At 43.2% G+C, this 24448-nt stretch overlaps 1 protein-coding gene across 8 annotated transcripts in view; it reads left to right on the plus strand.

The window, feature by feature from the left end:
- The window catches only part of Fry (FRY microtubule binding protein), a 407497-nt gene that overhangs the window by 346480 nt on the left and 36569 nt on the right, over window positions 1-24448 (plus strand). For 5 of the 8 annotated variants that reach the window (XM_031338824.1, XM_031338826.1, XM_031338830.1 and 2 more), the window contains 9 exons: window positions 791-1398; window positions 2768-2865; window positions 3568-3738; window positions 10557-10697; window positions 13774-13953; window positions 15805-15966; window positions 17562-17636; window positions 20440-20610; window positions 24055-24063. In XM_031338824.1, coding sequence (XP_031194684.1) covers window positions 791-1398; window positions 2768-2865; window positions 3568-3738; window positions 10557-10697; window positions 13774-13953; window positions 15805-15966; window positions 17562-17636; window positions 20440-20610; window positions 24055-24063 — 1615 coding nt within the window. The remainder of the gene's footprint in view (window positions 1-790; window positions 1399-2767; window positions 2866-3567; window positions 3739-10556; window positions 10698-13773; window positions 13954-15804; window positions 15967-17561; window positions 17637-20439; window positions 20611-24054; window positions 24064-24448) is intronic. The other 3 variants (XM_031338825.1, XM_031338828.1, XM_031338832.1) reach the window with 1 other exon arrangement.

Raw genomic sequence — 24448 nt, forward strand, 5'->3', positions numbered from 1 at the left:
AAAGTTGGGTCTATTGGCTGACACCTTGAATTCTAGCACTGAAGCTGAGGCCAGCCTGGGCTACATAGAGAGGAAGGGGAAGGAGAGAGAGAGGAAGGGAGGAAGGAAGAAAGGAAGCAAGCAAGCAAGCAAGCAAAACAAACTGCTGATAAAGAGTTTGATGTTTCCAGTATGAAGAGAATTAAAAGAAAGCTCTCTGTAAGTTCAAGGCCAGCCTGGTCAATATAATAAGTTCTGAGTTGTTAAGGATTGCATAGTGAGACCCTGCCTCAGATGGGGGCGGGTGGCAAGAAAATCAAATTTTCTAAGTGTAAAAACATTTCCTTTGCCGTGTATACTTACCTCTTTCCTTCTGACAACATTCTATTCTAGGTTAAGAGGAGATAAAGTTTGCACTTGCTGGTCTGTCTTATTTTATAATTATTCCCATCCAAATTCAAATAGAATGCAAATGAAAGCTCACTACATTGCTGGGGTTTTAGACTTTCCATGATTGAAAGTTTTTATTGGGTGTCTGTTTCTGGAGGTTGTTCTTGCTAAGGTTTATTTTTCATAGCCTTAACTTAAAAGATATTTAAGTAGAAAGTGGCATGTCCCCCCCCCCCCATCCAAGTACTAACCAGGACTGGCCCTGCTCAGCTTCCTAAACAAGGTCAGGTGGTATGGCTACCAATTAAGGTGGTGTTCTCTAAGGATTCTCTCTTCATAGCTGCTTCTCAGAACACAAGAGCACCAGCTTTTCAGTGGCACCCACTGGCATTCTGCTGATTTCACCTCTGTTTATACCTAGTTCTTCGTCACCAGATCTAAGCTCTAGCAGTAAACTGACAGCAAGCAGGAAAAGCACCGGACAGCTGAATGTCAATCCCGGGACTCCCAGCGGCAACACCACAACTGCAGAGCGGAGCCGGCACCAAAGAAGCTTCTCTGTGCCCAAGAAGTTTGGTGTCGTTGACCGATCCTCAGACCCACCTCGAAGCGCCACCCTGGACAGAATTCAAGCTTGTACCCAACAGGGCCTTTCTTCAAAAACCAGAAGCAATTCCTCATTGAAGGAGAGCCTCACGGACCCGTCCCACGTAAGCCATCCCACCAACCTGCTGGCCACCATCTTCTGGGTCACGGTGGCCCTGATGGAATCTGATTTTGAGTTTGAATACCTGATGGCCTTACGGCTCTTGAACCGACTGCTGGCACATATGCCGCTGGAGAAAGCTGAGAACCGGGAAAAGCTCGAGAAACTCCAGTCGCAACTCAAGTGGGCGGACTTCCCGGGGCTACAGCAGCTGCTCCTGAAAGGATTCACCTCTCTCACCACCACAGATCTGACCCTGCAGCTTTTCAGCTTGCTGACACCAGTGTCCAAAGTACCCATGGTGGACTCATCCCAAGCTATTGGTAAGGCCAGCACCATGCCTCCCTGTAGCTCTGATGATGGCTGCATTCAACTTTAGGGAAACAAGATAATACCATATGTCTGTATCTACAGAATTAAATACTGGCAATCGAGGAACAGGAACAGCAATTTGTTCGTGTGTGTGTGTGTGTGTGTGTGTGTGTGTGTGTGTGTGTGTGTGAATGATTTCTGAGTCAAACTGCAAATATTGTCAACTTAGTCCCTTGCTCTTGTACATTTCTTTCCTAATTCACAAATCTTGTTTTTCCCTTCCCTTCTCTGTCCTCTTGAAAAACTTGCATTGGTTCTCTATTCCTCTGAATTAAGCAAAATCAACACACCATCTTTTTAATATCATGACAAGTAACTAGGAATGCATTTCACTAATTAGGTTTTAACAGCCATGCTGAACAATTATTATTTGGAAGGGTCTTTCCAGTTGTATGACTGAGGCTTAAGTATGTTTTGTTTCTGACCTCACTCGGCTGTTCCCGAACTCTATGTAGACTACGTTGGGTCTCAGAGGTATGCTTGCCTCTGCCTCCTGAATGCTGGGACTAAAGGTGTATGCCACCATGACCAGCTTTAAAACACATTGGGTTTTTGCTTTGTTTTGCTTTGTTTTTTGTGTGTTTTGTTGCTGTTGCTGTTGCTGCTGCTGTTGTTGTTGTTTTTGTTGAGACGGGGTCTCTATATAGCTCTGGTTGTCCTGGAACTCACTCTGTAGACCAGGCTGGCCTTGAACTCACAGAGATCTGCCTGCCCCTGCCTCCCAAGAGCTAGGAATTAAAGGCGTATGCTGCCACATCCAGCTTACATTTTTATTTTTACAAAATCTTAAACTGATGCTTCAGCTCAGTTCAGTGTATGTTGTTAAAAATCTGTGTGAGTCCTCCTTGCTCACAAATGGGATGATTCTATGTTGAAATCACAAGTGTGCTCCAGTGTCTCCTTCATAGCCAATGTCATTTTGGTTGTGTTTTTTATAGATTTCTTTATCAGATCATCTTCACCCTCCTCCACAAAACTGTCTGGGGGCTGATGGTGTAGCTCAGTTGACAGAGCTTGCTTGCCTTATACAAAGCCTTAGATTCAATTCTCAGTACCACATACGACCAGGAATGGAGGTACACACCTATAAACCCAGTATTCAAGAACTGGAGGCAGGCAGGTCAGAAGTTCAAGGTCACCCTTGCTTCTGTTAAAGATCATTCTGCCCTAGGTGAAACCCTGCTTCAATCAACAGCTCTAACAACCACAAGACCAATTTCATATCGCCTTGGAGCAAAATCAACTCTGTATATTCCTTCCCACTGGTACCACAGAACAACATAATACTCAGCTGTTGCCACTGTGTCTTCTCTCATCCAGGGTTTCCGCTGAATGTCTTGTGTCTCCTGCCTCAACTGATCCAGCATTTTGAAAACCCCAATCAGTTCTGTAAGGATATAGCTGAAAGGATTGCTCAGGTATGCCTTAGGATCCATCAGGAAGTCTGCACGCCAGATGGAAATGGCTGGTTTGGAGGAGGCAGTGGTTGTCTCCAAACTTGATAGCACTCATAATGGACATCTCTGGGTGGCTGTTAGAATTGGCATTTTTTTTTTCATTATTAAGAAAACCCAGTGGGAGCCAGATGGTGGTATGGTTGTGCACCTTTGATCCCAGCACTCAGGAGGCAGAGACAGGTGAATCTCTAAGTTCAGGGCCAGCCTGGTCTACACAGTGAGTTCCAGGGCTACACAGAGAAACCCTATCTCAGAAGAAAAATAGAAAGAAAGGAATAGAGACAGAGAGAGAGGCAGAGAGAGAGAGAAGCAAATGGTAGCTGTTGAGATGGCTTAGCTTGCCACCAAGCCTGCCAACCTGAATTCATCCCAGAACCCACATACTGGAGAGAGAGAACAGACTTCCTCGGGTTGTTCCGATCTCCATCTGTGCTCCCTGCACTCGCTTGCTTGTACACACAATAACTACGCAAAGTTAACGAAAGCAAAGCAAGTAGAAAGGTTTTGTGGGGGAAAGTGTGTACTAGCGAATGACTCAATGAAGCACTTCCATGGCTACCGAGAGCATATGGGCCCTTCTCCAGAATGTCAGGACTTAGAATATTTGCTAACGTTCCTTCCTGTCCATTGGAACGCTCTAAATTGGTCTGCTTCTCTTCAAAGGTTTGCTTGGAAGAAAAAAACCCTAAACTTTCAAATCTGGCTCACGTCATGACCCTTTACAAAACACACAGCTACACAAGGGACTGTGCCACATGGGTCAACGTGGTTTGTCGCTACCTTCACGAAGCCTATGCTGACATCACCCTGAACATGGTCACCTACCTGGCAGAGGTAATCGTTGATGCTAAGGATAACATTGATTTAGCATCCATGGTTCACATGTGTATAGAGCTTTGACAGGGAATGTTTACCATGTGTTGGTGGACCAAGGTCTACAAATGCTAGTGGATTCACTTTAAATCCTCATAGCACACCAGTGAGTGGGGTATTCTGTGAAGAAGCTGAGGCTGGGCTCAGTTAACTGGTGAGCTGTAAGTTCAAGATAACTGACCCTAGATCCAGAGGCTCCCTCCAAAGCTCACACCACCCCCACTTACTGTACCCTATGCTCATGCCTATCAGCATGTCCGGGATAAACTTGATCCTAGCTTGGCATGACAGCACACACCTGTAATCTCAGCAGGGGAGAAGTAGAGGGTGGGGAGCAGCAGTCAGATCTCAACAAGGACTTAGTATGTTGCTAGATATGTTAGTGTTGGATTGTTCTAAACTAATTAACAAATTATATCCTAGAGAGAAAATCTTTATCATCGCCTCTTGTCTGTACAACTAGAAGCATGCCATGCAAGTGTGTTTCAGTTACGGGAAATATTAAAAATGGAACCCACCAACTCTTCACGGGTGGGGCCATGCTCCCAAGCTCCTGCCCTGCTGCTAACTCTCTTGAGCTAGCCCCCCCACCACCACAGCATTTGGCTCACTTGTTCTGTGAGCCACTAGTTCCCTCTCTGCTATAATTCCCTGTAGCCGGAGGTTCCACACTCCAGGAACCAAATAGATCGCCATCCTCACAGTTTGATAACACAATACCCAGTATCCCAGTAAAATCATGACTCTTAATGTTTGATTAACCAATCAGATTTATGTATCAATAATATCACGGTTTACAAGATGCCAAAACAGTCAGTTCAGAACCAATTGATAAGTATAAAAGCTTTATCCTAGTTATTCTGACTTCACGAAATCATCACACCAGCCTCCATTCTCCTCTGACCTCCTGCTACCCTCCCTCTCCCTGCAACTCTTAGCTCCGCCTCCCTTATCTCTGTCCAATCACAGGCCTTCTCTATACTAATGTAATTGGACAGGGAAAATCCTGCAACATGTTTCTAGCACATTCCTTGCAAACTCTTATTCTGACCTCTGCACCGTGGATGTGAGATGTCTGTAGCATTTCACAGGGCAGATGATCACGTGTATAACACCCCCAGGTCCATGTGTGGGGTGCTCAGGTCATGATGTCTCTGAGCAAATGACCAGGAACAGGGAACACCCTTTGGCCTTTTCAGTGTTTCTTTTCCTCCTGGGATATGCTTATACACCTCTTGTTAAGGTCTCCCTACAAAAAAAGAGGGTCCTAATTATTTTTTAAAGATTTATTTATTTATTTGTTTATTTATTTATGTATATGAGTACACTATAGCTGTAGAGATGGTTGTGAGCCATTATGTATTTGCTGGAAATGAAGGTTATTCACTCTGGTTGCCCCGCTTGCTCCAGTCACTCAGGTCTATTTATTATTTAAATATGTTTATATATTTATTATTATACATAAGTACACTGTAGCTGTCTTCAGACACACCAGAAGAAGGCGTCAGATCTCATTACAGGTGGTTGTGAACCATCATGTGGTTACTGAGATTTGAACTCAGAACCTTTGGAAGAGCAGTCAGTGCTCTTAACCACTGAGCCATCTCTCCAGAACTCCCTAATTCTTCTTGATGTAATTATCTGGTTCCAGGTCACTTGAAACATCGTTTCTTCAAGGGCTCTGTAAAACCAAAAGTGTCTATCTAATGGAGGGTACTGTTCATCTGACAGTTACCACTGATCCTACAGTGTTTTGGCTTACAATACAGATTAGCAGTGGACAGACCATATCAGACAGTCAAGAACCAGGTGTTCATTGGCCAGTTCAATACTCATTCAAGGGACCAGCACTTTAAACATCCCTCCTAAACAGTACTCTTGCTTCCAATAATCCCCTGGTCATAACTTTCCCTGCAAGGAAGCACACCCTTCCCTTGGCTCCCAGACAGTATGAAGAGAACCAACAACACAAACACCCTGCCATAAAAGCAGGGGACATACAGCGCCAATCCTAAGGGGTAATGAGTAAGATAACCATGCAGGAGAGTTTGTCTAGAAGATTTACCATAAACATTTTAAAAGGACAGATTGGATGCGGTATGTACATACAGTAGAATAATAGTCTGTCTTCAAAAGGAAAAAATTCTGAAGCCAGAGAGAAGGCTCAGTGGTTAAGGGCACTGACTGCTCTTGCAGAGGACCTGAGTTCAGTTCCCAGAGTCCTCATAGCAGCTCACAACCATCTGTAAGTCCAGTTCCAGGGAATCCGATACTTTCTTCTGAGCTCATATGCAACAGATATACATATGTATGCATATATTTACACATATATACATGTAATGTATATACACATACACATATGCACATATATACATTCATACATGCAAAACACTAATGTATAGAAAATAAATCTAAAAAAAATTTAATAGATGCATAATTTTTCTGTTCAGCCCTCATCACCAATTTGTCAGCAAAACCTGCTATGATGAACTCTCTGGCTTCCTGCCCTGTGGAGTTCATTGACTTCTTTTCAGTTTCTTTTTTCATTCAGGCCCTGGCCTTGCCCACACATAGCCCTGTGTCGCTGTGCTCAGGTTTCCCCTGAACCTGCTCTGCCTGCTTGATATTTACTTTGTGTGTGGGAGGCCTTACACGTGATTGTGACCCTCTACCTAACCTGTCCCATTGCTTCCATGTGTGATTTGTTTGTTATGAATGGCCCTGCTGCAACATTATCAAGGGACACCTGGTGATGGGTCAAGTGGTCATTCACTTTTTACCAAGATTGATTTTTTCATTCTAATTGTGGGGGGAGGGGATGCTGTTGAGTACTGTACCTGCAGAGGCCAGAGCAGGGCCTCAGATCCCTGGACCTGGAGCGACAGGAGGCTGTGGGCCATCTAACATGGGCCCTAGGCATCAAACCCTGGGCCTCTGCAAGAGCAGGGTGTGCTCTTAACCACGGGGCTCTCTCTCCAGTCCAATCATGGCTTTGTATTAAAAATAATTTTATGAAATAGTATTGTATGACCTCATTTCCTAGAGTAGAAATACTCCATCAAGGGGCATGTGTGGGTGCTCTTAGTTCTATACATTTGGGGGATTGGTCTTCACAGAGCTATAGTACTACAGATGATGTGTAAATATTTTTGTTTTCCCCAGTGCCCACTGAATTCTGCTGTTCCATCTGTCCTTTTGCATAATGTTCTGTTTACACTTTCATACTGTTTTCTTTGTGTGTTTTCTTGTTTTGTTTTTATATCTCCTTTCCAGTCAGTGTAGTCATTTTTCCCACATAATAGATTAATGTAGCTCTCTGCTTCCTCCTGTGTATGAACTGCTCTGCTATCTCTTCTGATGTGGGACTTCAACATCTAACTGAATGGTTTCTGTCAGTTCTTTGCAGTAAATCCAAACAGTGAACATTTTAAATATAGCTTTTTAAAAGTATCCTTATTTTTATGTTAAAGGTACTTGCGCATGTAGTATCTGCAGTAGCCACAAGAGGGCATCAGGTGCTCTGTATTAGAATTGACAGTTGTGAGCTACCATGTGGGTCCATGGGAATTAACCCAGGTCCTCTGGAAGAGCAGCCAGTACTTTTAAATACTAAGCCCTTACACTATCTTTTGACTTCATAGGCACCTGCACACATGAAGTGCACATAAATTCACACACACACACACACACACACACACACACACACACACACGTAAGTACATAGCTTTTTTTTTTAAAGGCTTTATGGAGACTGCAGAGGTGTTCAGGAGTTAAGAACACTGGCTGCTCTTCCAGAGGATCAAAGTTTGATCCTTAGCACCTGTTAACTCCAGTCCCAAGAGATTGGATGCCTTCTTCTGGACTCCGTAGGCACTGCAAGCATGTGGTATATAGACTTATACGTACGCCAGACCCCCCCATACATAAAAATAATTAGGCATAAAAGTAACTTTGATTGACCTGATATAATTGTCTCCGAGGCTTACTACCTCCACCTGCTAACCTGGTCCTGGAAGCTTCTAGCCTCTGGACAATCTAATCTCGGCCTTGAGTGTTTTCAGCCTCTCAGACTCGCTGCTGAGTAAGCTCGCCCCGTCTTTATTCTTTCAGATTGATCTCTGACTGGCTGGTTCAACTCAGCTGTTTTGGCTCAAACTCCTCTCCCAGCAGACTAATTGAGTCTGACTTCTCAGTTTCTCCTGAACGATCCCACGCTGCCTCAGTGCAGGTCCTCGATCCCACGCTGCCTCAGTGCAGGTCCTCTGCATGGGAAGCTTAGTGACCTCTGAGGCAACTCTCTGGCCAGAATTTTTATCATGATGCCTGTCATACATATTTTCTCAATACTTTGGTTTTCTTTTGGATAATATCATCATTTTTTCTGATTATAAAAACAGTAACATACAGCACAAAATTTGGAGGACAATTTTTTTTAGAGGAAAAAATATTTAGATTATATTATTTGTAGAGGAACATTCTTTTTTTAACATCTACTACATAGATAATTCTGTATGTTGTCTTCTACTTATTATTATCTAATATCCTATACCATCTTTTAAAACGCCATTGTGAAGTGAGTGTGGTATTACATACCTTTAATCCTATCATGTGGGAGTCCAAGGCAGGTGAATCTCTGTGAGTTTAAGGCCAACCTGATCTACATAGTGAGTGTCAGGCCAGCCATATTTATGTGTTAATTGAGTTATATCTTATAACATCCTTTATGTGTTATAACATCATTTATGTGTTATAACATCCTTTATGTGTTATAACATCATTTATGTGTTATAACATCATTTATGTGTTATAACATCCTTTATGTGTTATAACATCCTTTATGTGTTATAACATCATTTATGTGTTAATTGAGTTATATCTTATAACATCCTTCTTTTGTTTCATGTATGGTGTTTTTAACCACATAGCAAAGGCCATGATAAAATCTGGTTTGGGATAGATTCCTGAAAGTATGATTCCAATTTCCAAAGCTATAGACTTTGTTTTTTGTTTTTTGGGGGGTTTTTTGTTTTGTTTTGTTTTTTGTTTTTTCAAGACAGGGTTTCTCTGTGTAGCCCTGGCTGTCCTGGAACTCACTCTGTAGACCATGCTAGCCTCAAACTCAGAAATCTGCCTGCCTCTGCCTCCCAAGTTCTGGGATTAAAGGCGTACACCACCACCGCCTGGCTCCAAAGCTATAGACTTTGGATGTGTGTGTTGGCACTCACCAGTTACCAGTACTCGTGCCTGTATGCCCAGCACTTAAAAGAGTTTGGGGTGGGGCTGGAGAGATGGCTCAGTGGTTAAGAGCACTGACTGTTCTTCCAGAGGTCCTGAGTTCAATTCCCAGCAACCACATAGTGGCTCACAACCATCTGTAATGGGATCTGATGCCCTCTTCTGGGTGGCACATGCCTTTAATTCCAGCCCTCGGGAGACAAAGGCAGGCAGATTTCTGAGTTCAAGGCCAGCCTGGTTTACAGAGTGAGTTCCAGAACAGCCAGGGCTATATAGAGAAACCCTGTCTCAAAAAAAACAAGAAAATAAGTTACAGTATACTTTAAAAAAAAATTGAGGGTAGGTTGGACTGCACAGTATAGTCGAACCAATTTAAATTTATCCCTGACTAGCTTACAAATAAATGAGACTCAGACTATGGTTATTTTATTTGGCTCTGACAATTACTGGGGTAACCCCTAATCTACTTTTCTAACTGCTGGCCTTGCTACCTCTCCTGGGGTGTACCCCAGACACTTGCTGTTTCTCCTGGCCATGTGTTCATGGTCCACCTCCCCTTTGGTAGCTTCTTCTTCCTTCTTCTCCTCTCTGTCTGTCTCTCTCTCTCCTTTCACCCCCAACCAGGTAACTCAAAATCCACCTCCCTCTAATCCCATCCCTCCAGGAATTGGCTGTAGCCAGTTTTATTTAACCAATAGTTTTAAATGAAGGGACAAGGATTGCACAACCCTGGTCTGTAATCCTGATAATGCACCCAGACCTTCTGGTATAGAATTTAGCATTACAAAACATAGCAACATAGCAAACCTCAACAACTTGGTAAAACAGTATCTCAAAACCAAAACCAAAACAAACAAACAAACCCTTTTCCATTTTGTTGGTCTCCATTGCTAGGTTATCCAATTGACATATAATATATGAAATATTTCTTTATTTCATCAACCAATTCTGAATATTGTCAATTTCTAACCTTTGCCAAGTTGATGAGCAGCAAATTATATCTTTTTTAAAAATATTTATTATATATATGAATACACTGTAGCTATCTTCAGACACCAGCCACTATGTGGTTGATAGGAATTGAACTCAGGACCTCTGAAAGAGCAGTCAGTGCTCTTAACCACTGAGCCATCTCTCCAGCCCCCAGAAAATTATATCTTTAAATTTGTTATTTTAATAGTGTCCCATGGTTTTCTTTTTGAGGTTATTTTCTGTTTTTTTCCCTACTATTTGAATTTTTATGTTTATAATTTCAGACCTCCCTGAACTGCCTTCATTATCATTTATTCAATAACTATGATTTTGGCCTAGAGTGATTACATGCGCCTTTAATCCCAGCACTTGGAAGGCAGAGGCAGGAGGATCTATGTGAGTTAGAAGCCAGATCGTACTTCAGAGCTTTCAAAAACCAAAACAAGACAAGACAGAAGTAGCTAGAAGTTTTGTTTACTCTCCTAAGCACATTGCAAAGATAGGGGTGTGGGAAAGCCTGGGTACTTCTGGACAGATGCTAGAGCTGACTGGCTGCCCTTTGCTTCCCGCAGTTGCTGGAGAAAGGCCTCCCCACCATGCAGCAGCCACTCCTGCAGGTCATCTACAGTCTGCTCAGCTACATGGACCTCTCTGTAGTTCCTGTCAAGCAGTTTAATATGGAAGTCCTGAAGACCATTGAAAAATATGTACAGGTGAGCATTGAGTGAGATTCACTCACTAGTCTGAGCTCTCCACGGAAGATCAAAGAGGCCTCTTGCCTCTTCCCTATGGGTATGAAGCCATCCAGCATGAAACCCTGCTTCATTCCTCCATATCTGTGACACATCACCAACAGACATGCATGCTAGTTGGCCACACCCTGAGTGGCATTTTTAGAAGAAAGACAGAAAAGGGCCTCTTTTCTGCCTTGCTTCAAGGGCAGAGCTTCCTTTTGTGCACGGGGGCTGAGGATTCCAAGCACATACCTTGCTGAGAAGGTGGGGAAACACCCTGCATTAGTGTCTTATTTCAGACCATCAAGAAAGATGATGTGCACATGGCCAGTTCTGGGACAGGTCACTATTTTGGTGTTTAAAATCGTTAAGGCTGAAAATACTCCAAAAACCAACCAAAGAATCAGAGAAATAAATGAAGAATGACAAAGTGTGAATGAATGATAAGAACGTAACAGTTTGTTATTCTAGCCTCTGCTTCTATGTATATGTTAGTATTTCTATAACAAGTAACCCTTCAAATATTAATAAAAAATGGCCAGTACACACCTTTAATCTCAGCACTTGGAGACAGAGACAGGTGGATCTCTGTGAAAGCCAGCTTGGTCTACAGAGTTAGTTCCAGAACAGCCAAGGAATAAGAGAAACTCTGTCTCAAAAAAGAAAATCACCCCCTATTATATATAGTATATATAATAAAATTAATATAATATATATGTAAAAAGCCCAGACATGGTGCCATACACCTTTAATTCCAATACTCAAGAAACAGAGACGCGTGGATCTCTGTAAGTTTGAGGACAATTTAATCTACATAATGAGTTCTAGGCCAACCCAGACCCTGTCTCAATAAACTAATTAATTAAAATTAAAATTTATATACACACACACAAAACAACCATAGTCTGGACCAAGATGTCAGCTAATAGACATGGAGATGTCCTCTGGGCCTGGCTCAGAAGCACTAGGCCAGCATCTGCCCAGCAGAACACAGGGTCAGCATCAACAAATGCCCAGAGACCACATCTTTAAAGCCCTGTCCTGAGACTACATCAGAAAAACAGATAAAGATCTGGAGCCTGGATGCTAATCTGTCCTGTGTAGCCACACAGATGGAAGGGAGTCCAGATTTCACCTCCCTGGGGTCAGCGCATGCCACACTCAATGGTGGAGGCATCCATTTCTCTGTCCTGTAGCATCTTAACCCTTCCTTCTAAGGGATGTACTCAGTGTATCCCAGATGTCAAGGGCAAACACTGCATTTTTCTCTGGTTAATCACATTGACAAAACCATATGGTGTACATATTAGACAATGTTTTCCAGAAATTATTCAATGTAAAATTTAATTTCTAAGATTTTTTTCTCTCCGTCTCGTTTTTCAAGAGCTAATGGGAGTTGTGTGCTCAGTGTGCATTCAGTCACGGGTTAGTACTCACAGGAGGACGGCGGTTCAGAGCATGTGGCCTGTTTCCTGGGCATGTTAAGATGCTCGCTTCGGAGAGATGGCTCACGGGTTAAGAGCACTGGCTGCTCTTGCAGAAAACCCAAGTTCAATTTCCAGCACCCACATGGTGGCTTATAACTGCCTGTAACCCAACTCCAGAGGAATCCAGTGCCCTTTTCTGGCCTCCAAAGGTTCAAGCACATGGTACATATAAAATAATACAGGTGCATGTACATGCACATACATATATGCATGCGTGCATACATACATACATGTACAGACATGTACAGACATAAACATCCATATACAAAAATTATAAATAAATCTTTTTGCTTTTCGGCTTTTTGAGACAAAGTTTCTCTGTGTAGTCCTGGCTATCTTAGAACTCACTCTGTAGACCAGGCTGGCCTCAAACTCAGAGATCCACCTGCCTCTGCCTCCCAAGTGCTGGGATTAAAGGCGTGCACCACCACCACCAGGCTATAAATTGTTTTAAAAGAAAACCATTGAAATGGTCTAAGCAAGGTAGAGAAGAGTGTGCTGAGTTGCAGGGACCAGATTATTGGAAGGCTGGGGGGCGGTGCAAGAGAGTGAGTGAAGATTTAAGGGAGGAAGTGGAAAGCGCCCCTCCCTGATGAGGAGGATGTGATGTAAGGTGGAAAGAGATCAGTATTCCCAGTGAAGAATAGAGCAGCAGCAAGACCCAAAGAAACAGAAAGATCAAGAGGACAGGACCTGGAGATGACAAATTCTGCCCATGAGTGATTAGCAGTCTGCCTTGCATGGGAAGCTCTTCTCTTTCTGACAACATAAGGTAGCTTTCGGGCTGGAGGGATAGCTTAGTGGTGGAGAACACTGACTGCTTTTCCAGAGGTCCTGGGTTCAATTCCCAGCAACCACATGGTGGCTCACAACCATCTGTTATAGGATCTGAAGCCCTCTTCTGGTGTGTCTGAAGACAGCTACAGTGTGCTCATACTTAAAATAAATAAACAAATCTTTTTTAAAAAATAATAACACCTTGCAGTTTTTAACTAAGCGTGTGAGTCATGACCCCTTTAGGGGATGAATGACCCTTTTACAAGGGGCTGCCTAAGGCCATCAGAAAACTTGTATTTACATTACAACTCATAACTAACAAAATTACAGTTATGAAGTAGCAATGAAAATAATTTTCTGGTTTTGGGGGGTCACCACACGTGGAACTGTTAAAGGGCCACAGCATTGGGAAACCACTGATTTAAGTGATTTCAATACAGACACAGCAGACATGTGTCATTTCACTTATAAATGCTCTCTGTATATCATTAGTCATTTCCTTACTACAAATTTTATGTCTTTAAGTCAAATAATTCTGACCTGTCACAAGATTGTTCAGTAGTGAGCATTGGATCTGAAAATGTGCATTTTGTTTGTTTGTTTTTGTTTTTTTTCGAGACCAGGGTTTCTCTGTGTATCCCTGGCTGTCCTGGAACTCACTCTGTAGACCAGGCTGGCCTCGAACTCAGAAATCTGCCTGCCTCTGCCTCCCAAGTGCTGGGATTAAAGGCATGTGCCACCACTGCCCAGCGTGGACTCACTTTTAACCCTTGGATGTTTCTTGTCAACAGAGCATTCACTGGAGGGAAGCATTGAATATCTTGAAGCTGGTCGTCTCTCGATCGGCCAGCCTGGTACTGCCTTCCTACCAACACAGTGACCTCTCCAAGATAGAACTCCACCGGGTGTGGACCAGTGCCTCGAAGGAACTGCCTGGCAAGACTCTGGACTTCCACTTCGACATCTCAGAGGTCCTGACCACTGGGACATTCTCTGTAGCCTGAGTATAGGATGCCAGAGGGTAAAAGCAGTTGCCTAGAGAGAGAAAGACTTGCATTTGTTTTAAATGAAGGCATCTGAAGCCTAAATTGGGTTCTGTTCCTTTAAGGATGAATAGGTATGGGGCTCTCAATTGGGAATTATTAAAAATGGAAACCACCAGCTGGAGATGGCTCAGTGGGCAAGAACACTTGCTCTCCAGTCACAAGGAACAGAGTTCAAGTTCCCAGAACCCATGTAAAAAGTCTGGTATAGATAGCCATGTGTGTCCATAATCCTTCCACCCCAGGGTGGAGAAAGATAGGCACTGAGAACTCACAGGGCAGGCTGGACAAAACCACAAGTTTTATTCAGTAAGAGACCCTGTCTCAAGGGAGTAAGGTGGGAAAAGAAAGAAGACCCTTCCATCCCATGTCCTGCTAGAAGGCACGAGCATGCACACACTCCTATTCATGGATCACACAAACAAATGAGAGCCACAGAGACAGAGGCAAGGGAGGGGAGGAGGAAACTGATTCCTTCATTGACATTCACCTTTTCAGAGGTCAAGATGTGACACTTGTATCATATATTTAGAATGAAAATGATAGTAAGATATTAAGTCAACTGCCATATTTAACTTTTTTCTGGGAGGGGGAGGCATTATTTTTCAGTCTTTAGCTTGAACTTGTTTTGATCCAAAAAGGTAGAGGAAGCATTAGCCAGTTAAATCTGAATTCCTCAGCTCCCAGGGACCCAGAACTGCTCCACCCCGGTAGGACCTTGGGAACTAGGGACAGGAGGTTCCAGTCAGTTTCTGCCACTTCAAGGATCTCCAGGTGAGACCTTGTTGGAGGCAGAATGTAAAAGGTGCTCTCCCGCCTGACCACATACTGTAGGAGCCTCAGAAAGTGAACTTTATCAAGTATTATTAAGAATACTTTGGCCATGACCTCATCCATTTGAATAATTGAAGTGGTAGATTAAAATTGTCAATAACTGGGAGTACATATTGATGACCAGAGACTGGAAAGAAGGAAATAAATTTTAATCTTTTATTATAAGACATTATTGCAAGTTTGGTCTGGTGAAAGAAGCCTGTAATTGCAGCACACAGGAAACAGAGGCTTCAACCCAAAGCCAGCATGGCCTAGGGAGCAAGTTCAAGCCAGACAGACCAGGGCTATAGAGAGGGAGAGGGAAGGAGGGAGGGGAAGGAAAGGAGGGACGGGAGGAAAAGACAGAGACACAGAGAGACAGAGACAGAGAACAGGAGAGACAGAGACAGACAGACAGACTAAGGATGGTGGCAAGAAGAGCAGGAGGAGAGGGAAAGAGAATGATTCTTTCAAGCTTAAACATCTGAATATTGGCTTTGCCTTCTTCACTTTGTTTCAGTCTTTGTCATTAGAGTCTAAAGCATAATGAGGTCATTGCATTGGTTTCTTGCTGAGAAGGCAAGTGGGGAGATAGATATTCATTGTGCAAATGGCTCAGAACGTGTACTGAACACCAGGTAAATGAGCCAGAATATAACACTGCGTTTCTTTGTCTGATCTGGTTCTAATCACCTGGCCAGTGTTTTGTTTTGTTTTGTTTTGTTTTGTTTTGTTCAAGACAAGGTTTCTCTGTGTAGCCCTGGCTGTCCTGGAACTCACTCTGTAGACCAGGCTGCCCTCAAACTCACACCTGCCTCTGCATCCCAAGTGCTGGGATTAAAGGTGTGTGCCACCTCACTCAGCTTCCACATGATCAGTTTTTAATTACTTCTGGGCTGAACAGTTCCTTGTACTGTAGAAGTGTTGAAGTTGGATCATGATGTCTCTGCATTGTTCTTTCTCCAGACTCCAATCATTGGGAGACGGTACGATGAACTCCAGAATTCCTCTGGACGGGATGGGAAGCCTAGGGCCATGGCCGTCACCCGGAGTGCATCATCCACCTCCTCGGGATCTAACTCCAATGTCCTTGTTCCTGTGAGCTGGAAAAGACCCCAGTATTCTCAGGTAGAGCTCCCTACATGAAACTAATCTCTACCATTCAACATCATCCCAATGTTAATTGCCATCTAGACCCCGGCCCTTTCAGCAATGGTGTCTCACGGCATTGAAAGTCAATCCTTTTATCTGTTAACAGTCCATTGGCTGTTCTGACTCTTGGCACAGCTGCATCCTACCTAGTTCCTAGATGTTAGGATCCTTGGATTCCCTTTCCTTTCTGCCCTATCTCCTTACCTTCCCAAGGTCATGACCCCTGATGTCACCTTTGATAGCTCCATTCTCAGAGAGACTCCAGAAAAGGACATCAGATCTCATTACGGATGGTTGTGAGCCATCATGTGGTTGCTGGGATTTGAACTCATGACCTTCGGAAGAGCAATCAGTGCTCTTACCCGCTGAGCCATCTCTCCAGCCCCTGTGTTTGGTTCTTAAGTACATTAACAACTCTAGGTTCACATTATCTCTTGATTCTAGAAGAGATCCTGCACATAAGAGGCTGGAAGAGAAAGTTCTTGAAGAAAAACAAAGAGATTTAAATCTACTTGATTTTAACTTTACCGTGCTTGTAAATAACTGGGTGCTTTCAGTCTACAGACAGTAAAAACATTATCTCAGTGGAGCCAGGAAAGGCTTGTTCTCTAACAGAATAGATTTATTTCTGATGGACAGAAAGCTAAGCCTTCCTGAAACTAAAAGTTCTCCCATACAGGAAGAGATCTCAAGGGAACTCTTGGATGGCTACAGTAAGGCCTAGGACTAGATTTCCATAGAGCACACACCCTCCCTAAATAACAGGTCTGCCCTATACAGTTCGAACATGGAGAGAGCCTTGTTTTAGTTAACAGTCACTTTAAAATAGATAAGTAATATTTATTTTATTATTGTGAGCTGAAGAGATGGCTCAGCAAGCACTTAAGAGCACTGGTTGCTACAGAGACGCTGGGTTCAGTTCCCAGCACCCACTTGGCAGCTCAGAACCGTCTACAACTCCAATCCCAGAGGAATCTGACACCCTCTTCTGGCCTCTTCAGGCATTGCACACATGTGGTGCATGTACATACATGCCAGCCCTAATAGGGGTTTATGTAACTATGCTGTATAGTTTTATGTCAACTCTAATCATCAGAGAGGAGGGAACCTATTTAAGAAAATGCCTCAGGAAGATAAGGCTACAAACAAACCTGGAGGCCAATTTCTTCATTAGTGATCAAAGTGGGAGGGCCCAGCCCGTTGTGGGTGGTGCTATCCCTGAGATGGGTGTCCTGGGTTCTATAAGAAAGCAGGCTTGACAAGCAAACCATGGGGAGCCAGTAAGCAGCACCCTCCACGGCCTCTGCATCAGCTCCTGCCTGAAGGTTCCAGCCCCACTTTAGTTCCTGCCCTGACTTCCGCTAGTGATGGACTATGATCTGGAAGTATAAGCCAAATAAACCTTTTCCTCACCAACTTGCTTTTTGGTCATGCTGTTTTCTCAAAGCAATAAAAAATCCTAGCTAAAGCAGCCACCACTCACTCTCTGTGGCCAGAGCCTGTATGTATGAAGACAGGTTTGTTCATGGGATCCAGAATGAAAACCTTCCCTGTGTTTTTTTGTCTTCTAGAAAAGAACAAAAGAGAAGCTGGTGCACGTCCTCTCTCTGTGCGGCCAGGAAGTCGGACTAAGCAAAAACCCATCTGTAAGTTCTCTCCTGCACCATGGTTATTTTGGCATCATATTGCTTTTGCCTTTGGACTCTTGTCATTGATGTTAAAGATTCTAGTATGGCTGACACATCTGATGGGCACCATCTGCATTCAGCGCCCATGTTACTCCTCACACCATGAATTGTGATCTCAGAGACAAGGGAAGGCTTCACTGCTGTTTGCCTACAGAAACAGCTGCGTCCAGACCTTTATTATTGTTGTCACATGCCCAGACTATATTACCATGTACACAATGGTGTCTGTCACATCAAACACCCCTCTCCGTCATCTTGGATACTTTTGCTCACTGCGCACTCATCCTATTAGGGCATCACCATTTTTCTTAGGTAAAATAACACACAAATAATGATGTGCCTGCCAAAGTTTGCTCAAAATGTTACACTGGTCACACCACAGTGGCAAAACAAGAAAACTTTACAAATATCTATCCAAACAATGCCATTTAAGTTATCGCTGGTGTTATGGGTAGAAAATAAAATGTCCCCAGGCTTTCAGATGGACAGATGAGTGCTCAGAAGCAAATTTCTGAAATTAATAGAAAATTCAAATTAGGTATGGTGAGCAAATTTTATGGAAAAAAAATGGTAAAATCCTCAGGGCCTGGAGATTGTGTGTGTGTGTGTGTGTGTGTGTGTGTATGTATGTGTGTGTGTGTGTGTAGATTACAGTATCTTTATGCTTCATTTAAAAGGAAATAATAAGCTATGTAATTTAGAATCACCAAGCAAATTTCTCTGTGGAGCTCTGTTTTAATGTCCCAGACTGTGTCTACTCCATGAACAGGTGAAATATTAGAGACCATGAAAACTTGCCAGTGTGTCAACTGGTTACTCCCTCCAGCTAGGAAAGCTAAACTGAGTTTCTGTTTAAGTCACCTTTGTAGTGTGACTTCGGTATCTGAGGGCTGCTATGGTGGTCTTGCGCAGTGTACCGTGGCTCACAGCAGACAGAAACCAGAGCCTTTGGTTCTGCTATTCTGAATGGCCAGCCAGGGCTGTCTGTCACTGCCATTGGGGCAGCTAAATCCACACAGGCACCCTTATACTTTCTGGCCAAATGTTTGCCTGCAGTGCATCCCAGTCATTAAAGCAGCACTCACCAGGAAAAGTGCCTCCGTGGAGGTAATCGGACCGGGCTGACAGCTCCATGACCCTGCATTTGATCGTCTTGCATGCTCTTTGGGATCCCATGTGTGTGTCATGTTGTACACACACATGGGAAACATGGGAAACAGGTCAAATGTTCCCTATCTGAGGTGGATTCTAGACTTGGGTGAATTGGGGTAGACCTGACCCAGTGATCAGCCCTCAAAATCTAGACTTCTCCAAAATATGCAGACATAGAACTTTCATTTTCATAAGTTTTAGATGTGCTAGGTGGTGATGGTGGCATACACCTTTTAGCCCAGTGCTCGGGAGGCAGAGGCAGGCAAATCTCTGAGTTTGAGTCCAGCCTGGTCTATACAGCAAGTCCCAAGACAACCAGGGCTACAGAGAGAAACCCTCCTCCAAAAAATCCAAAAACAAAAACAAGAAAAACAATTACAACAAAAACTAAAAATAGTCCAAGATGATTTTAACTCTGGATCGGCAGCATTCCAACCCTCTATAATAATGAGGTTCTGATTGGTCATCATTGTTGTAGTGTCTTCAACTAATATGTCCCCCAACCCCCGAGGACTTCAGTTCACAAAAGAAAGCTTTTAGTTTCATAACTGTATTCAATTGAGACTTGCTAGCAAAACCTTTGCTATTTTGTAGTTCTTCAGAGTTCTATTAAGTCTGGCATGGTGGCGTATACCTGTAAACCTCAGGAGGCTGAGGTAGCCTGGGCTACTTAGTGAGTCCAGGCCAGCCTGCAAGACAGAATGAGACCTTATCTCAACAACCAAAAAAACAGAACAAACCAACCATTTTTTTAAAGGTCTACTAAATGTCTTAGTAGCTGGGTGTGCAGGCACACAGCTTTCACCCCAGCACTTGGTGTTTATGCTTTCTTTCTTTTTTTCTGATCTTGCTGGGTCTTGAACCCATAGACTCTATATGAGGCAAATGCTCTGCCACTGAGCATGTGTTAATCCTAGCACTTGGGAGGCAGAGGCAAGCCTGTCTCTGAGTTTAAGGACACTCTTGTCTCCACAGAGCATTCCAGGCCAACTGGAACACACAGTGAGACCCTGTCTCAAAAAGTTAATTAACAAATTAAAAATAAAATGTCTAAATAAAAAGAACCTAAACACAAAAATTTGGCTTCTCTTTATTAATCCTTCCCAATTCCTGGTTTACCTTTCAAAGGGTTAAATCCTTTGTTGTTGTGGTTTATTTTACAATAATATATCTTGACGTCATCCTTTGCAAATTATTTATATACATTTGACGTGTGAAGGTACTTTATTTCTAACCTCAGTCAGCTCAAGAAGAGTAGAAAATTTTAGCTGCTCCTGTTTGTCTGTGTACACATGCTTAGTTGTTTTACACACACACACACACACACACACACACACACACACACAGAGTGTCCCATGGTCCCTACTAAGAGATAGCCGCTCAACTCTAGAATGCTTTTTGTAGTTGTATGAACTTCAGTGTTTGCAGGGAGTTTAATCCAAAGGCACCTGTCCAACATAAATAATAAAAGAACAGTCTAAAAATACCCACTTAAGGAATTAGGTGTGTACTGGAGACACAGTTGTCCAGGGAACCAATGGCCATCACTCACTGCACAAACAACTGGAGGGCGGGGAGTTTCTCAAAAAAGGCTTCTTTTGATTCCTAGGTGATTTTTTCCTCCTGTGGGGACCTGGATCTGCCGGAGCATCAGACGAGCCTGGTGTCGTCCGAGGACGGCACCCGGGAGCAGGAGAACATGGATGATACCAACAGTGAGCAGCAGTTCAGAGTCTTCAGGGACTTTGATTTCCTGGACGTGGAACTGGAGGACGGGGAGGTATGGTGTATTCTTTGTCACAGTCAAGTGCTTGCTCACCTGTCTAACAAAATAGTGTTGCTTTCTCCACTGACCATTCTCTATACCAAGTTCTCTAGTTAGGAAGTTGTAAACTCCGTTTTGAATCAAGTTCTGCAAAGAACTGCTGCTTCACTATTGCACAAATCACCCCGCCCTTCCTGTCTGAGCCCGAAGCAAAAGCTGCCAACTTATTTTTAAATGGCAAAGATCTGAATCATAATGACTACACAGAGACTGTGTACGTAGTCTGAGGGAGATTTCTTTTTTTAAATCACAGGAACGCATCTTTTCTAAGCCTGTTCACTGGGACCTGGGCAAAATATGCTAACAATTTCATTTCTAATGTAAAGTTATTGTGATTAAGTCACTTCAAAGCCTGCCTTGCCACCCCTTGAGATCAGAGCCCTCAGGCTCCTGCATTCCTGTGCTATGTTTAATGAAATCATTAGTGCTTAGAATGAAATATAAACCATGAGACAGAGACAGAGACCTGCTGTCTTTGGTCGGCATTCCAGACATCTGGGGCAGCTGAATTCAAGTCCTGGCAGGAGAGTGCAGATCTGTCTGTTTGGAATGGCTGCTCTCTGTGGGCCTGGGAGGAAGAAGAGAACCACCTTCGATTGTACAGCTCCGGGCATGTTCCCTGGGAGAGGCAATGTCTTGCCTCCAGGGAGTGAAAACTCAAGATTGCATCTCCTAATGTTGCACTGGCCAATTCCTACTTAACAAAACACACTCTCCTTTCCAACTGCAGCCCTTACAGTTAAAGGCCCAAAGTGAAAGTTGATTATAGCCTGCGGTAGGTAGGCGCCTCCTAACTTAACTGTGATCTAAAGGGAAAATGAGAGTCTGAGTGGCTGACACAAAGAATGTGGCTTCTGATAAACCCACTCACTCATGTCTAGTTGAGGCCCTTTCTGTCCCAGTGGCCATGTCTGCCCCATGTCTAGCCCAGCAGGAGAGATGCAAGAACACATTGAGTAAACCCAGACCTAAGAGTGTCAAAGCACTGGCTAAGGCTGGCAGTGTTAGTCAGTGGTAAAGCATTTGTCTACTATATTCAAAGCCCTGGGTTGTGTCTTCATTGCTATCTCTCCCCCAAACCCCACAAAAGATAGTAAGAGGTAAAAAGTGCTTCCTGATATTGTGGTCCTCACCTTCAACCTCAACACTGGGGAGGCAGAGACCAGCTGATTTCCGAGTTTGAGGCCAGCCTAGCCTTCCGGGACAACCAAGGCTACATAGTGAGACCTTGTCTCAAGAAACAAACAAACAAACAAAAGTTTGGCAAAAGTAAGGCAAGTTTCAAATGAATGCCTGCTTAATTTTCATCTTAAACTGTTCTCAAACCTATTAAGAGGATTGTAGGGGATTCTGCTAACCATAATTAGTGACCAAGAAGGAATTCACTAAATGCAGTGAAGATGGTTTCGAAATGATAATGCAAAACACATCAATCTGGAGTTCTGAAATGCCTGTGAGCTGGTGCTTCGTGCTCAGCTAAGGTCAGGGTTCCTTGATCTAGGAGCTGACCTAACCCTATTCTTAGGTTGGGGTTCAAGAGCAGAACCCTCTGCTTTCCAGAAGTTAAACTCACATCAAAGGAGACATCTTTCTCCTGTCTTGGCCCCAGGACAGTGTTACACAGAGTGGCCTGGAAGGCAATCAGACATAATTCCAGAACTGATAGTTCAGTGGCAGAATACGTATTTACAAGTCTAACAGGCTTGACTGCCTGACTATCTCAGCTCCAAGAAAAGCAAAACAAACAAACAAACAAACAAACTGATATTTTCCAGGGACAGTAAGTGATGAATAACAGAACTTATCTGTCATTATCTCTGCATTGTCCTAAGCAACAGCAACTGACTACTAAGAATCGTAGGTTACTTTATCATCTAAGGTTAGGATGTTAGAGAGCTGGAGAGGAAGCTAAGCAGTTAGCAGCACCAGCTGCTCTTCTCCAAGTCTTGGGTTCGGTTTTCAGTCCTCACTTGGTGGCTCACAGGCATCTGTAACTCTCAAGTCCAGGGGCTCTAACAGCCTCTCTGGCTTTTGCAGGCACTGCATGTGAATAGTGTATGTAGATCCATGTAGGCAAGACACTCCATACACAAAAATGAAATCAGTATTTTCATAGATTAATATTTGTATAAGGAGCTCAAAGAAAATAAGAAAAATTAATCTAAACAAAGTAGTAAAAAAAAAAAAAAAAAGTAAACACTTTTGTAATCCCAAGTACTTGAAGGCAGGAGGGTCTCCTGAACCCAGGAGTTCAAAATTAACCTAGTCAACACAGATAACCCCTGTATCAGAAATAAAGAAGAAAACTCTTTGAGGATGCTTTGCAGTTTCTGGACTAAAATAAAATAAAAGACACTGAGATGTCAAGAGCGCAGTAAAATGGAAGCATTTGAGCTTGAGTCCTCGAGAATGTCAGGTCTGCCCCTTGGGTCGGTGGGTATAATAAAAACTTCCGGGGTGGAGAGATGGCTCAGTGGTTAACAGCACTGACTGCTCTTCCAGGGGTCCTGAGTTCAATTCCCAACAACCACATGGTGGCTCACAACCATCTGTAATGGGATCTGATGTCCTTTTCTGGTGTGTCTGAATACAGCCATAGTGTACTCATATACATAAAAAAATAAATAAATATATCTTTTTTAAAAAAAACAACTTCCCGTGGACCTAGCACGAAGGGTCAGATGCCCTGTGCAGGCCACATGGAGCAGTGTCAGGCATGCAGCTGACATTCTCTATACCAGTCATGGGACAATACCACCAGTGGCAAATAGCTCATGATGAAGCCGGTGATGTAAGCGTACTCTGGCTTTTTCATCAAAAACATGATTGCCAAAACAAAAACAAAGAAACAAGCAACATCCCAAGTTAATTTTAGAATCTGAATAAGATCTTCATCACACCTTTTGCCCTTGGAGTTTGCAGGATCTTTTAAAGGGGCTGTGCCCCTGGTACTAAGCTCCCATCTGCAGTGGACAGATCATGATCTTTTAGCTTTAAAAGTGGGATCAACTGATGCCACTTTTTTCTTTTCTCTCCCATGACATTTAAACATTTCCTCACAAACAAGTATTCAGACATTCTAAATAAATAAGTGTTAAAGAGAACAATGTTGTCGCCGAAGTAGGAAGCTGCTTCTGCAAGTGGGCTCATGCCATTACTTCAGCCTCATCTTCTGCTGGGAAAGCATGAGGGAACTCTGAGGGTGAATAGAGATTTTTCTCCTTGGAGCTCAGGGCATGTTTTCCTTTGTTTGTAAGAGTTGTGTCTGCTGAAGAATATGTTGCTAACACTGTTACTTGTTGTTGTATGCAAACTAAAATGCACTGGAGTGTTTTATACATTATATCATTTTAAATAGACCTTTTGTTTGTTTTTCTGTCCATTCAAACTGCTCCCCAGGAACTTCAGGTAAGATGCTGTTACTCTTACTTAATTCTGGTGCACAGGCAGGTGCATTATATCTTCTGTAGTTCTGTAACAACTGGAGCGCTTCCCATTCCCTCTAGCACGTCTGCCTATTTGTGTGTAGAAACATGTTTGATAGAAGAGAGTTTTGTTTTGGGGCAGGGGGTTGGTTGGTTGTTGGTTTGGTTTGGTTTTGCCCTCCCCTGCCCCTTGGCTGCTCTAGTATCAAAATATCTTCTAAAGTATAAAAATGCTTTATTATCCTTATTTCTGGAAGTTGCATGGTTGCATCTCTTGAGAGGAGATAAGTCTTTGACTATGATCTATGGATAGACACCCTTCTCTCTCTCTCTCTCTCTCTCTCTCTCTCTCTCTCTCTCTCTCTCTC

Source organism: Mastomys coucha, unplaced genomic scaffold, assembly GCF_008632895.1.
Source record: "Mastomys coucha isolate ucsf_1 unplaced genomic scaffold, UCSF_Mcou_1 pScaffold22, whole genome shotgun sequence".
Taxonomy (NCBI): domain Eukaryota; kingdom Metazoa; phylum Chordata; class Mammalia; order Rodentia; family Muridae; genus Mastomys; species Mastomys coucha.